General features: G+C 37.1%; 2 protein-coding genes across 2 annotated transcripts in view; one reads left to right on the forward strand and one right to left on the reverse strand.

Annotated features, from left to right (window-relative positions):
• LOC145481889 (lactadherin-like) overlaps positions 1 to 13,819 on the forward strand; it is a 490,145-nt gene that overhangs the window by 423,609 nt on the left and 52,717 nt on the right. The gene's annotated exons all lie outside the window — the stretch shown is intronic.
• On the reverse strand, positions 206 to 12,050 carry LOC145481864 (matrilysin-like). Its single transcript, XM_081460421.1, has 9 exons — positions 11,862 to 12,050; positions 11,166 to 11,361; positions 9,827 to 10,034; positions 8,222 to 8,517; positions 7,618 to 7,650; positions 6,810 to 6,923; positions 5,493 to 5,510; positions 3,298 to 3,420; positions 206 to 963 (listed from the first exon to the last, which is right to left on the reverse strand). Exons 1-9 carry the CDS (start codon positions 11,958 to 11,960, stop codon positions 959 to 961), a joined length of 1,092 nt encoding a protein of 363 aa, XP_081316547.1. The 5' UTR covers positions 11,961 to 12,050; the 3' UTR covers positions 206 to 958.

Consider the following 13,819-nt stretch of genomic DNA (forward strand, 5'->3'; position numbering starts at 1 on the left):
CATTTTTCTTTTTTATATGCCCAAATTATGCACATATGTAGTATGGAAACTGGCAAAAGGTACTTTTCTCCACTTTGCGTAAGCTAGCTTCTCAATGAACAAAAAAATGCACTCGCTCGCTTGCATTCACTTGCAAGTGAATTTGATACTATAGAACGCTTTGCTTCAGTTAGAATCGAACATGCATTAAACGTGGTACCTTTTTGCAAGGAAAAGAGAGGGTCACTGTTTAGACAGAATACCCCTCTATCTCTCCGTTCCCATAACTATGTTTAACTTATTTTTGGTGGTGGCTAGTCGAACGTGTATCATGTCAATCACCTACAACCTTGGTCACAAGGGTTAGAATAATTCAGTCTATACGCTTTTTGCCTTCCCCCACCCCTGTGTAATGTTGACAAAACACTTTTATCTGACACAAGTTTGCATTTTACCATTTTCCAACATTTAAAGGGGGCATGGGGGTCCTGATACTTATTCTGTAGGTTTTACGGTTATGATCTCATGTTTTTGCGCAATTTCCCATAAAATTTGTCCATGGTTGTGGCTTCACATGCGACACCCTTGCCCGTTGAATTAAAGAACTTATATGGAGAGTTCATATAGTCCGTAGTCTACAGGCACACAATATTCATTACATATAAGCAAACAAATAACTTTGATCTCTGTATGCACTTCTTTATTGTTTTAACGAAATACTACATCTATAACATTTTGGAATATAACAGTGATTACTTATATTATCTACTTCTCATTCATTTTACTTAACCTTTACTTCACTCAGTTCGTTTTATTTCTTTAGTTCACCTATTTTATTACTTTATGCATGTTCATATTATTTTGGTTTTCTTTGCTTTAAACGTGTAAATTAAAACTACTTATAAAGTGGACTTGCTGTAAGTTTTTGTTCCTTCGTGTTTCTTGTAAAGACGGTGTCCGGTCCTGTAAGCTTGGTCCCTCACCCTTAAGATAATATATAGAGAGAAATTTACCTAGAAATCACTTAAACACAAAGCTCCAGTTGTTCAAAAGGTGGATAACGTTATCCACAGGATAATTCGCTATCCAGTGGATAATTGTCAATGAAACAAACCACGCCATACACTGGATAGTGATTTATCCGATGGATAACGTTGTCCACCTTTCTAACAACCCGGGCAAGAAGTGTAAAGATTATTAATGAATAAATTACTTAAAGTTTATTTGCCCTCGGTCAGTGGTCGTAGCCAAGGGAGTTAAGTTTCAGAAGAAATAACTAATTTATGCTACCTGTAATTAATTATAAAGTTCATAACCGGACTACTTCAAATCAAGTTATTCTATGGGGGGATTCATGCTGACGTCATTGTTTACATTTATGCTCATTTGCATACGGCTTTGCGTACAGAAGGAAACATGTTAGATATGAATTGACCCCAGGCAGCTAAAGAGCTAGTGAAACTTAATACATGGTGAGATTTTAAGCTCTTTGCGTGTAATATTCAAGGAGAAATTGTCTTTCAAACACTGCAAAATTTCTGGGTGGCAAAAGCGCTAATGAGCTCATGCATACATTCTTTGTAAAATTTTGAGTTTTTAAACCCGTGTTGGCAAAAGGTATTCAATACATCAGGTTCATATTTATTGGTGGAATCAACCGTACTGTGGCCTTTCAATATTCAGAGCTGATTTATTTGAAGTTCCATCAGAAACTGAATTACTTATGCTAATGAGGCAAATATTGTAAACAAGGATTCTCCAATTCGGCAGGTTGAAGAAAGTCGCGTAACTTGTGATTTGCTAACGATTATTATTTTTTTTTTTTTAAAGTATGATGGTCGATGTCGTAATTGTGACTGGAAGCATTGTAGAATGAAATGTTTTGTCTAGTTTAAAATTCGGAGTTTCCAATTAAAGATTATTGAAATATTTCTAGACAAGAAAATGCTTTTCTGTAACTCTAGCATGTATGTCATCAACCTAGCGTGAGGTCCTACTGGGCATAGAAATCAGGGTATTCACGGAATGCATATGATAGATAAATTTGCCAAATATCAATAGAAAATTATTTTCACTTAAAAACGTCCTTCTCTTTTAGCAATGTTCTGAAAAAGCAATTTATCGAAGCGAATTCGTGAGCGGTCGATCTTCGCCTAGCCTGAAATGTTGGTCATCTCCTGTCCCCGGGTCTCTCGCCCGGGGACTAAGCTAAAGTCGGGAGATGAATGACATTCCAGGCTCATCTTAGCGTTCAGTATTGCATTATTCGGAAACTGAGGCAAATAAGCCTAACCTATGACGTTTGGCTTAAACACTAGACCAGACTTGACCTGGACAAACGACTTACACGATATTATTCATACACCTGCAAAATACACCAAAAGATACCGCGGGATTCAGCTTGCGACCCGTATCAATACTGGCACTTGTGGAGAAACAAAGCTGTTCCCAGTAAAGCTTTCATTGAGAAATGGAAGTCCCTGTCCGCATACATTGGTTGCCGTAAAAACGTACTTGCCAGCCCCTTTTTCTCCTAGCATGAAATAATCGTAACAATTTGGAATTCTCTGCCTGGAAGTATCTATTACTAGTTCAACAAGCTTTTCTAGTTTTAAGAAAAAAGATTATTACATTTTTAATGAAATAAATGATGCTGAATCAGTTATGCCGCACACAAAGCTTAAAATTTATACTTAAGTAACAACTGAGGTGGCATCCACTGAAAGCCTGGTGGATTTTTAGAAGTCCCTTCGCTCTGTCATTTTCTTGTGATTGTATATATTTTTATTTTGTTAAAAAATGATGATAACGATGAAGATGACAACTACGACAACCGCAAACTCTAAAAACATTTCTTATGGTTTTTCACTAGGCACCAGTTACACAAGTCTGCTTGTTGATGCCTCTTTAATTGTTGTTGTTGTTGTTTTATTTTTTCTCTTTTACTTACTAATTGTTAAATAAACAATAGCCTCCATTTGGCGCGAAAATATGTTAGGATATTTGCCTGCGGACATTATCTGTTCCGAGAAGCGAACAGTTTTCCGAGAGCGTATTATCCTTCAAATATTTTTCGCAACACCCGCAGCTTTGAACATTGGATAATATTCGGTCACGTGACGTGTTTAGACCAATCGCGCGCGAGCGGAAATATTTGATGGATTATAATTTCAGTTATTTTTATTATTAATTAGATATTCAGTGTTCTTATTTAGTATTGAATCGTATCTTGTCCTCCCCATCATGTAATGTACGTCCTGTAAGTAATATATGATTTTTCTTCAATAATCAAACAAAAGAATAATACATGTAACTTACCAGCACTACAAAAATTGCACGTTTTCTTGCAGTTGGCAAACACGTAAGCGTTTATTTTAGAGCAGAGCGACTGGCCTTTATAATACGCGCACAGAAATTGTGGTACGGCATCTTGACAGGGTGCTAGAGAAAACAGCGAAAGCCTGTCAATGTACGTTGTAAGAATCACAAGTAAGAGACCCAGTGTCATTCTAGGATTATTAGAGGAATTTGTTGTCCAATAATAGACCTTCTTATATGGCTAGCTCCTTGAGCGGGCAAAATGAATCAAATCCTGCGCTGTGATCAGCTACCCGAGCGGGCAAGATGGAGCTGTCTTGCCCGGTCGGGACTACCCGCCGTGTCCCTTTATTGACCAAGCTTGTTCGGTCAAGATGGCCTGCATATTAGCATCGTTCTTTTTTTGCGAGTTTATGGACCTCGACTTCGTCTCGCTTCATAAACACGCAAAAAAAAGAACTTGACCAATATCCAGCCATCATGACCTCACACTTGATCAATAACCCATATAAAGAGGATATTACACGGTGGTGAGAAGGTATGAATTTTATGTTCGAGTGGCAAGAACAATATCTCACGAGTGAGCGAAGCGAACGAGTGAGATATTGTTGTTGCCACGAGAACATAAAATTCATATCTTCGAGCCAACGTGTAATGTTGTTTTTTTTTATTATATGGAGACTAAATATTGAAACCAATTCAACAAAACCAAAAGGCGGGAATCGTGACGTCATTGAACGATACGACACTCACAAAGGTGACATACGGAAAATACGCCACTCGGGTCCGGAATGAAGTAGCGTATGGAATCTACGAGTGGTTTAGTTACCAGTAAAACACTCTTCTCCATATAATAAATATTCGTATTATCAGTACCGGACTGAAACTAGCTTGCAATGGAGGCTCATGCGGGGGGAATATCATTAAAAAGAGATTAATGTCATTTGCAATTGAAAAGACTCTCCGCATTAGCCTCAGTTGCAGTCTAGTTCCAGTCCAATACCAGGAGTACAAATATGGTCTATTACACACATGCTAAGGCGTAAAATAGCTCTTCTTGTCTCCAACTGTATCTGGAGTTCTGTTATTATTGTGGTTTGCTGTGGGTCAGGCTATTAATCTAACTGCGATTGGCATTTGGATCAGTATCAAAACAGAAACCAAGTGACCAAAGAGAGTTTGTCTCAATATTAACGTGGTATGATGACGTGATTAATGTGATGTGATTACATCTAACGTGATGTGATTAGATGTAATGCGATGTGACGTGATGTGATGTGATGTGAAGTGAAGTGAAGTGAAGTGATGTGATTTGATGTGATGTGATGCGTAGTGATGTGAAGTGATGTGATGTGATGCGTAGTGATGCGATGCGATGTGACGTGATGTGATGTGATGTGAAGTGAAGTGAGGTGAAGTGAAGTAAAGTGAGGTGATGTGATATGATGTGATGTGATGTGAAGTGAAGTGACGTGATGAGATTTGATGTGATGTAATGCGTAGTGATGAGAAGTGATGTGATGTGATGTGATGTGAAGTGATGTGATGTGATGTGATGTGATGTGATGAGATTTGATGTGATGTGATGTGATGTGAAGTGAAGTGATGTGATTTGATGTGATGTGATGTAAAGTGATGTGATGTGATGTGATGCGTGGTGATGTGATGTGATGTATTATGATATCAGTCATGTGATGCGATGCGATGTGATGTGATGTGAAGTGAAGTGGAGTGACGTAAAGTGAAGTGAAGTGAGGTGATGTGATTTTATGTCATGTCATGTCATGTAATGTGAAGTGAAGTAAAATGAAGCAAAGTAAAGTGAAGCGAAGTGAAGTGAAGTGAAGTGAGGTGAAGTGAAGTGAGGTGAGGTGAGGTGATGTGATGTGATGTGAAATGATGTGAAGTGAAGTGTGATGTGATATTAAGGGATGTGATGTGATGAAATGTGATGTGTGTGATGTGACGAGCTGAAGTGATGTGATGTGATGCGTAGTGATGTAATGTGATGTGATGTGCTGTGATGTAATGCGATGCGATTTGATGTGATGTGTATGATATGATGTGCTGTGATGTGATGTGATGTGATGCGTAGTGATGGGAAGTGATGTGATGTGATGTGATGTGATGTGATGTGATGTGATGTGCATGCATTGCAATCAATAGCCGTTGCCGACTAAAATTGATTTACTTACCGACGACACCCGATCCATCTAGAAGAGAACAGAACTGAAATGAGGCAACTGGTATAGGTCAGTCATAAACTTGAGTTTGAAAATACTCTAGAACAGGAAAAACTACTGCATTCATAGGCGACTTAGATCATTATCATTGATAACGTGTAGCTTGCGTTCTCTCTCACCAAAGGAATGGCGCAATATCTTCTTCATCATAAAATAAAACCAAAATGCCAAACCATCATTGACTGCGACCATGTTTGTGTATTTATAACTGATTAAGCTAGACGTTTGATCGCACTGGCTTAAAATTATTAGATTCTCAATCTGACATATAGTATTTCATTCCACTACAAAGAAGAACGCATTTCTCCATCCATTTGAAAGTGTTTGAAGAGCAAATTAAGCTAAATTCCTGAAAGTGCTTTGTGCTCCCAATTTATTTCTTTTAGTAAAGTCTACTAGTTTTCCCAACTCAGCGAAAAAAGTCTCGGTTGATAAGATCCCGTCGCTTCTACAGGCGTTTGAAGTTGTAATTTTTGCAGCCACGACCTCGCAAATTAGGATCTAGGTCGGAATCTTCTTTTGGCGATAGCGGAAGAACTGGTCAGAAAACACTCAAAAGACGTTTGGCTGGGCTTAGAGCACTTTGAAAACACATTTGGGATATTTGTGCGTCATATTTTATCAAAAAATGGACAAGACTTGCAAAATGAAATACACGTATCATCCATCAAAACAATTCGCAGTCTAGCTACGTATACGATTAGGACAGCTACAGGGTATATTTTTTAATTGATTATGATTATGATTATGATTTTTTTTATTTATTTTTTTTTTTAATTCGGTTATTATTAAGTCAGGATCGACAATTTCCCGTCCATTTGACCTATACAGTTTAAAACAATGGCTGAATAGTTAACCTACAGCTGTTGAAGAATCATTAAGATGTCAATGAACACGAAAAGGGGTAATGTAATCTAACAGAACTTTCAGCTTTTGGAGGGTCAAAAAAATCTCTAGGTTCTCGGAAATATTCCCAAATTTTCCCCAAAATGCAAGGTAAAACTGATGCGATGGAGTCAAAGTCCAGTCCTTCCACTGATCCAGATCAATGGTTGAAAATAAATGTAACTTAAAAGATAAACAGTCATAATCTTCTTAATCGACAAAGAATACTCGAAGCTGAGGTAAACTGAAACTTTCATCTAAATACCCTAACAGCACTAAACCCGTGTGAAACAACAACAGCGTCAAAACATCTGAGGAGTTAGTTGCACTTAAAGTTTCCAAATGTAATAATTGCTTGATTGGGCAGCCGAATATGAAACTTACCGCATTGTCCACAAGTTTTACTGCAAATTCTCCTCATAGAGTCACCAATTAGACCTACGTTATCACAATAAGACTGCGAAGCTATGCATCCTGGGTGTTTGTCAGAACATGGTGCTACAACAAAGGATGCAACAGTGGTTACTTTCAAAATATGGCATCAACTTTTTTTTACCTATTTTTTGGCTTTTGCAATTAATGTATCACGAACAACGGTAGAAAATTAATCAACGGAGTTGTTGTGGTAGGGATGCATAGATCCCTATTTACACCACGCTATAGAAAAGCAGCCAATCAAAATACAAGAAAGCCGTCGAATATTCGACGGCATTATATCTAACCTTCTCATCATGCGCCGCGCGTACGTCGCATCGATCGTGTTAGCCGCTGTATAATGCAACGCTCTCTTGTGGTATACCATGGAATATCCCATGGATCTAAAGGCTTGCGTGTATACCGAGAAAATACAAGTGACTCGTGGGATATTCCATGTTAGTATCACCCAACTAGTGGACTAACGCAAATCCTGCATTTTGATTGGCTACGCCACTAGAGGACTATTAGTAATAGTCCTCGAGTAGCGAAATTGGCGCAATCGAGCGTGACATTTTTTTCGTTTTATTCCCAAATAAATATTTCTTCAACTTGCATTTGCTAACTTTATTATTGCCTTTTCTGTCCGACTAGTTGGGTGATACTAAAACAATTAGACCCTTCGCCCTCAAGGGCCACGGGTCTAATTGTTAAGTATATCAGTCGAAATTTTTGCATAACTAGTTTATATCGTGCAGAATAACGCATTCATACTCACAGGGAGTGCTTCCTGGCGTCACATTTCCCTGAGCTGTAAAGACAATTGTTGAAAAGTAGATTTTCAATACTTAGCCTTATTGATGGAGAATTAAATCAAATAACAAATACAGCTGTAAACCGAATTTTTACAATTATTAATGTTTGAATTATAAAAGAGATAGAATAATCAAGTAACGTGCATATTTTATTCGTATGTTTAAAGAAATGAACAAAAAGCAACAAAACAGAATTAAATAAATTGTAAATGAGCGTTTATTTCTATGCATTTTTTATCATGTTTTTTTTTATGTAATTTAACCTTGAGACGTTTGCAGTATGTCTCATCACTACCTCTTGCGTGCTGAATCTCTAGAAAATTATATATATATATTTTTAATGTAATATATCAAACACGAAAGACCGTGTTTAACCACACTTCCAAACACCGGGAAGAGAAACTAAAAATACGAAGGTCATGATTTCCTCTGTTTTAACTTGATGGATTATTAATGAGTTTGAAAAGGTATCACTTTCCATCCCCAAAAAGAAAAATTAATTTGCATCTGTATTTACTTGGTCAAAACAGAGCTCACAACAGGTCATCAAAAGACTGATTTACCTACCATAAATGTAATCAATTCCATTTTTGTCGTCGTTCGTGAGTTGCATGTTTGGATCATAAGCCTTATATATGCTGTGCATGATGGCCGCAGCGTGTAATGAATGCTTCAACCCCAAGAGATGTCCAATTTCATGGAGAGCAACCGAAAAAAGGTTAATTCCATTGGGTGTACCATCGGTGAATGTTTCATCATCATCAAAGTGCACAGTTCCCACCTCAGGAAAAAATGCATGCGCAAGATCCTGTCCAACATTGTCGAAGGGAAATGGGCAAGAGCCGTGGCCTTTGGCGAAAAATCTTGAATAACAGATTACAGAATACGTCAAGAAAATGCTGGGGCACACACAGGATTTTAGTGCAGGGGGTTTGAGATGCAGGCCAGGTCAGGGTGTTAAAATTTCTCATTTTTTTTGTTAATTTAGGGGTTCCAGCGAGTCCTCCGTACTCCCTCTAGATCCGCGACAGAAACGTATGCAGATAGATGAAATAATTGACGATTTCAGTGGCCTAGCTTAACCATTAAAACTCAACTGATATAAAAATTAGCCACCGTCCAGGGAGTTTTACTTTTTAAAACAGTCTCATATTTCATAACTTTTTAGAGTTCATAAATAAAAACCATTGCAACTTTTAGTATTATAATTACACACATCAGGGCATACCTCCTATGCGGAGAAACACTCCTTAAGGTGGCTTCAAACACTTTCCAACTTTTTTCCAAAATGTAGATTATGATGGGTCATTATAACCACACTGTATCGGTTGATGCCACAATCATGGTATCAAACAAATGCCCTATCATTAGTGAACATGTTAGTGTCAACTGGTACAATAGGCTACCATAGCAACAACACAACCTCTTAAAAACACCCTTAATTTTAGCTTTCAGTTCCTTAACATCAAAAAAGAGCTCGGTGACCATCAGTTTTTGTTATCGAATTTTATAAGCATGGTAAGATTTGACTTTTACAAAGTTTAAAAACATCTAGTAGAGTGGATTCAGAGCCTCCTTAAATTTTCGAAAATCAAGGCGGCTCTATATAGACAAGATGACCGCAACTTGTTTTCCAATGATTGGGCATTTGTGTGATACCATTATCATTACCTGTTAAACAGTCGTAGTATTCATCATTTGAAGTATAACTGTTAACCGTTAGAAAAGTGCTGGAAACTGTTGCCTGCCTCTCTAAAGCACGAAGCCATTTTGAAAATTTCCCCACCGCCTATATTCCATTTGCACATCGCAACTAACATATCAACCAATTGTGCTACAAACGTCGTTTTTGCTCTACATTTTGGCTCACTCTGGGAATGTCTTATAGATAATTCTATCGACTGGATAAATCGCTATCCAGTGGATAAATTTTCACAAAACAAATCACGCTAGATTAAAAAAATGATTTATTCGGCCCCCTGTTGCTCAAAATGGTAGATAACGCTATCCATAAGATAAATCACTACCTACACTTATTCACACTCACCCTTTGAGAAACTGGCCTTAGCTTGATAGCTTATCGATCCTGTGAACGGCCTGAGCCTGGACGTTAACTTCCTTCTTTGTTTTATTATTTATTTATTTATTTATTTTCCGTTTGACTGCACTTACGATATTGTAATATCCGGACTGGAACTAGAGCCAGTGACATCACTAAAGGAAAACGGACTGATATTTTCCCATTGCTTGAAGGCCTTCAGTACGATACTGCGCTGCTTAGCAGGAGTCAATCCGCCCTTCGACGCGTAGTTATGAAACTTGTAAGTTAGTTGGAATGTCGTCCAAAAGGTCTCGGAAACTGAAAACCGCTTCTTTCTCTCTGAAATTCGGCAAGATAAGACCAGACCAGTACTAGTACTTTCATTATTAAGGTTAAGCAAGAACATCGCCTGGGAAATCAAAACGAAAATCCTGGAGAAAATTGTTGTGGTTCTTAAGATGCGTCTTACAATTTGATACTGACAAAACCCGAGGAGAATATTCTAATCAATTATATGTATTTGACTTAGCACAGACACTTGTGTGCCGTCGTACAATTCCCCATAAGGCTTACAGTAGTATTTCCAGGATTTTTATTTCTAATTTGTATTTTATTTTACTTCAATTAATCAATTTATAAATCAATCAATCAGTCTTTATTTATACATGGTAAACACCTAAGGTAAAAACCTAAAGGTGAACATCGTACGTCTACATTTTAGCCTTTTCAAAAATATATAAAAAGTTCTCAAGAGTTACTCACTAAACGCTTCTCTATCCCATTGTCTTTTGTTAAAAAGGCTTTATATACAGAAAAGAACTGGGGGCTCAAAATTGGTAAATTGATAAATGTTTGATAAGATCAGAAATACCAGAAACTTCGTCACGAATATAAGGATGCTTATCATTCGTCATAATAAAGCGGTTGGGATGACCGTTGAATATTGGTAAGGATATGTCAAAAATCAGCAAACCAACCGAACAAGATGGCGCTTACCATTTGCAATTCGAATTCTCGTTATTGTTTTCGGCTGCTGAGAGACTGGAAACTGGAAAATGTAGCAAATGGTAAATAAATTTTCGCCGTTCCGTTCCAATCGGAAAAAGAGGACTACCTCTGGAGGAAGTTACAATTTCTGAAAGGATTATACTGGTCCATTTGACTTTCAACCGGAATTTTCCGTATTTTTTGGCTAAATGGTAAGCATCCTAAGTCACTCTTGATTCCATATTGAAACTACCGGTTGGAAACATATCATTGGTTAGAGGGTAAGCTGGGTGAAAATATAGTCTTGTGCATGCAATCTTTATTTGAAGGTTGTGCTTGTGGGAGCCCGCGGTCTGACAAACTTTGCAAATGGGTAGGGGATAGCTACAGATCCCAGCGGGCGTACTGCCAGAAGGCTTAGACCAACAGATTTAACACGAGTACTCTGGTCTTTGAACCACTCCACCCCCATTCTATCCTTACCAGAGTTGATTGAGCTCCCACCCTCGTCAAAATCCGGGACACCACATCTCGGCTTGCGCATTTCTGTTATTGTTTTGGCGTCAAGTAGGCCAGTGTCTGGAATGTCCGAATTTTGCTGAAAAATCCTCAGCGCATCCTTGAAGTTGTGATTTCCACTTTTCAAGGGAGACAGGTAATGGTATTCCTTGAGATATTTCTGAGTAAAACATGGAAAGAAGAGTCAAAACATATACAAGCACTCCTTTTCATAGTTACTTTCAGCAGTGGTTATCCCTTCATAACGTTTCTTTTAAAAGAACTGATCCTCGCGCGTGCAATAAAGTATTTCACCTATTATCTTTATCAGGATATATTCAGTTGCTAAAATATTCTGGACTTTTGACGGAGGCTTAACGATCTATGCATGCAAATCTTTTAAATCTTTCCTTTGGTCAATATTTTTGTAATTTAGCGAAAAACACACAGATAAGAAATACAATAGGTAGAAAAGCGTATACGTATAAAAATACCTGGTTATCACTGTCAAATCCAAATTTAAGTAGCAGTGTATTTGGGAGTTAGGTTAATGAAGATGAGTTGTATGAACTCGATTAACTTATAAAATTAATCTTAGCGTTAAGACTCTCTATAGAAACGCTATATTGCGTGAATTATTTAAAAAGAAACCAGCATGAAAATCTTGAACTTTATACTTACCAACGCAAAGAGTTTCTCCTTTTGATCTACGGGAGTTCCCCACACCGACTCAAGGCACGAGACAAGTAAAGCCAATCGCAAAACTCGCGATGGTTTCATGGCCTTCGCTTGTTCCCCTCCTTTCAGTGCTACTTCTTCTCTGCGAAGACGTTTCTTTGTAAATTGTCTTCAAGGCTTAACGTGATCGAAAACTATGCCGTCTAGCCGAGCAGACTGTTCTCTTAATATAACTGGTATTAGAAATCAACACCTTAAATTTGGGCTAAATTTCATGGTTTCATCTGGTGTCTTTCGATAAAAATATCTCAATATAAAAACACTTGAACAAGTTATTGTTATATTTTTGTCCACTTTCGTTTTACTTCGACTTTTTCAAATAAAGAAAAATCACCTTAAGTTGTTTTTATTCCATTTTCTTGAGTGAAATTTCATCTTCAATTTAGAGCAAAGACGTCAATAGTGGTACCAGTAATAAAGAAGATAAATTTCTTGAGTGTAATGTTTCTAAGAAGCTTTTATGTTATTTTTATATTTCTATTTTTGTTGTCACTTAACGAGGCCCTCCAAGAAAAGAGACGTTCGCAAGATTTCTTCTGCACGAGATTAGCACGAAAACAAATTGAATTCAGAAACCTGTATCGGTCCTAATGTTTAAAAGTTCGTTTCGAAAGATGTTATTTTTATTAATTATTTGCTGACAGAAAAGATAACAAAGCCCATTAAAGTAGTTGAAATAGCTCTCATAATTACTTTAGCACCGAATCTTATAAAAGTAAACATTATCTAGGAAATTAAAGCAAGAGTTCGCGGAAAACCTCCGAAAGTACTTACACAGCTTTTACTTTAGCCATTTAACCAATTTGCTTATCTACTAAAAAGATCTGTTTTCGTGTCACTAGATATTATGCTCATTGTTTGTCACCACTAATTGCAACTCTTTGTTTTCCAATTCTTTGTTCTTAAAGGCGCAGTCTCTGAGAAGAAGATTTGTTTTAAGACGTGGGAGCGCAAACACAACTCTGACATGATGCAATTACATTGAAGCCTCTTCCGCGATCAAGTTTATTTTAAATGGTGTATCTCTTTGACAAAACCAAGAGAGGTTTCAAGTTTTGCCGTTTGACACAAGGTACATCATAAAACTTGAAGTGAATGGGAAAAATATGTATGTTTTCACCCAAAACGGGAATACGATTTCTAACCTTGGATCAAACAGAAAAATTCTTAACAGAAAGATTGCCTGTCACAAATCTCTCTCAAGCAGCCAGTACAATTCAACTTCACGTAATATGCATTGCCACAAGTCCTCAAGCTCAAAGTTAAAAACAAATGTGTCAGTTAAAATATATATACATTTCGTCCTTACTTGGTCGAAAAAAGTGGTTTTATTTAAGAGATTTGTTTAGGTAATTTGAATATCACTGAGAGCCTCTCTTAGAGAATGAAATATTTATTTCCTCCTAAGTGCCCTATTCGAGTGTGAACTTTCCCGTTTGTTTTGCATGGAAAGCTTAAAATATCTCAAATTAGAATAATTTTTTTTGGCCTTTTATCTGGTAACTATTTTCTAAATTTTAAACCAATTGCAAGTATTTTACTCAAGTTCTCACAACAACAGAGTCCTCCAATTATAATTGAACTTCCCATATTCTGCCTTTCCCTGTTTTCCGAGCGAATCTAACAAGATGTCGAACACATTCAAGCGTCAAAAAAGTTAAGCAAAATAATAGTAATAATAATAATAATAATAATAATAATAATAACAATAACAATAATAATAATAACAATAATAAATTATTATAGGTCAACCATTTCATCGCTCATATACTGTATACATCTTTCTCGTAACAGTTAGAGCTGTCATTAGCCGGATCACCGACACCGCGTAAATGAGATGAAATAAGAAGTTACAGTCAAACATGAATCAGATACTAGCAGCAAAATTCATCGCCCTAGAG

Source organism: Orbicella franksi, chromosome 3 (assembly GCF_964199315.1).
Source record: "Orbicella franksi chromosome 3, jaOrbFran1.1, whole genome shotgun sequence".
Taxonomy (NCBI): domain Eukaryota; kingdom Metazoa; phylum Cnidaria; class Anthozoa; order Scleractinia; family Merulinidae; genus Orbicella; species Orbicella franksi.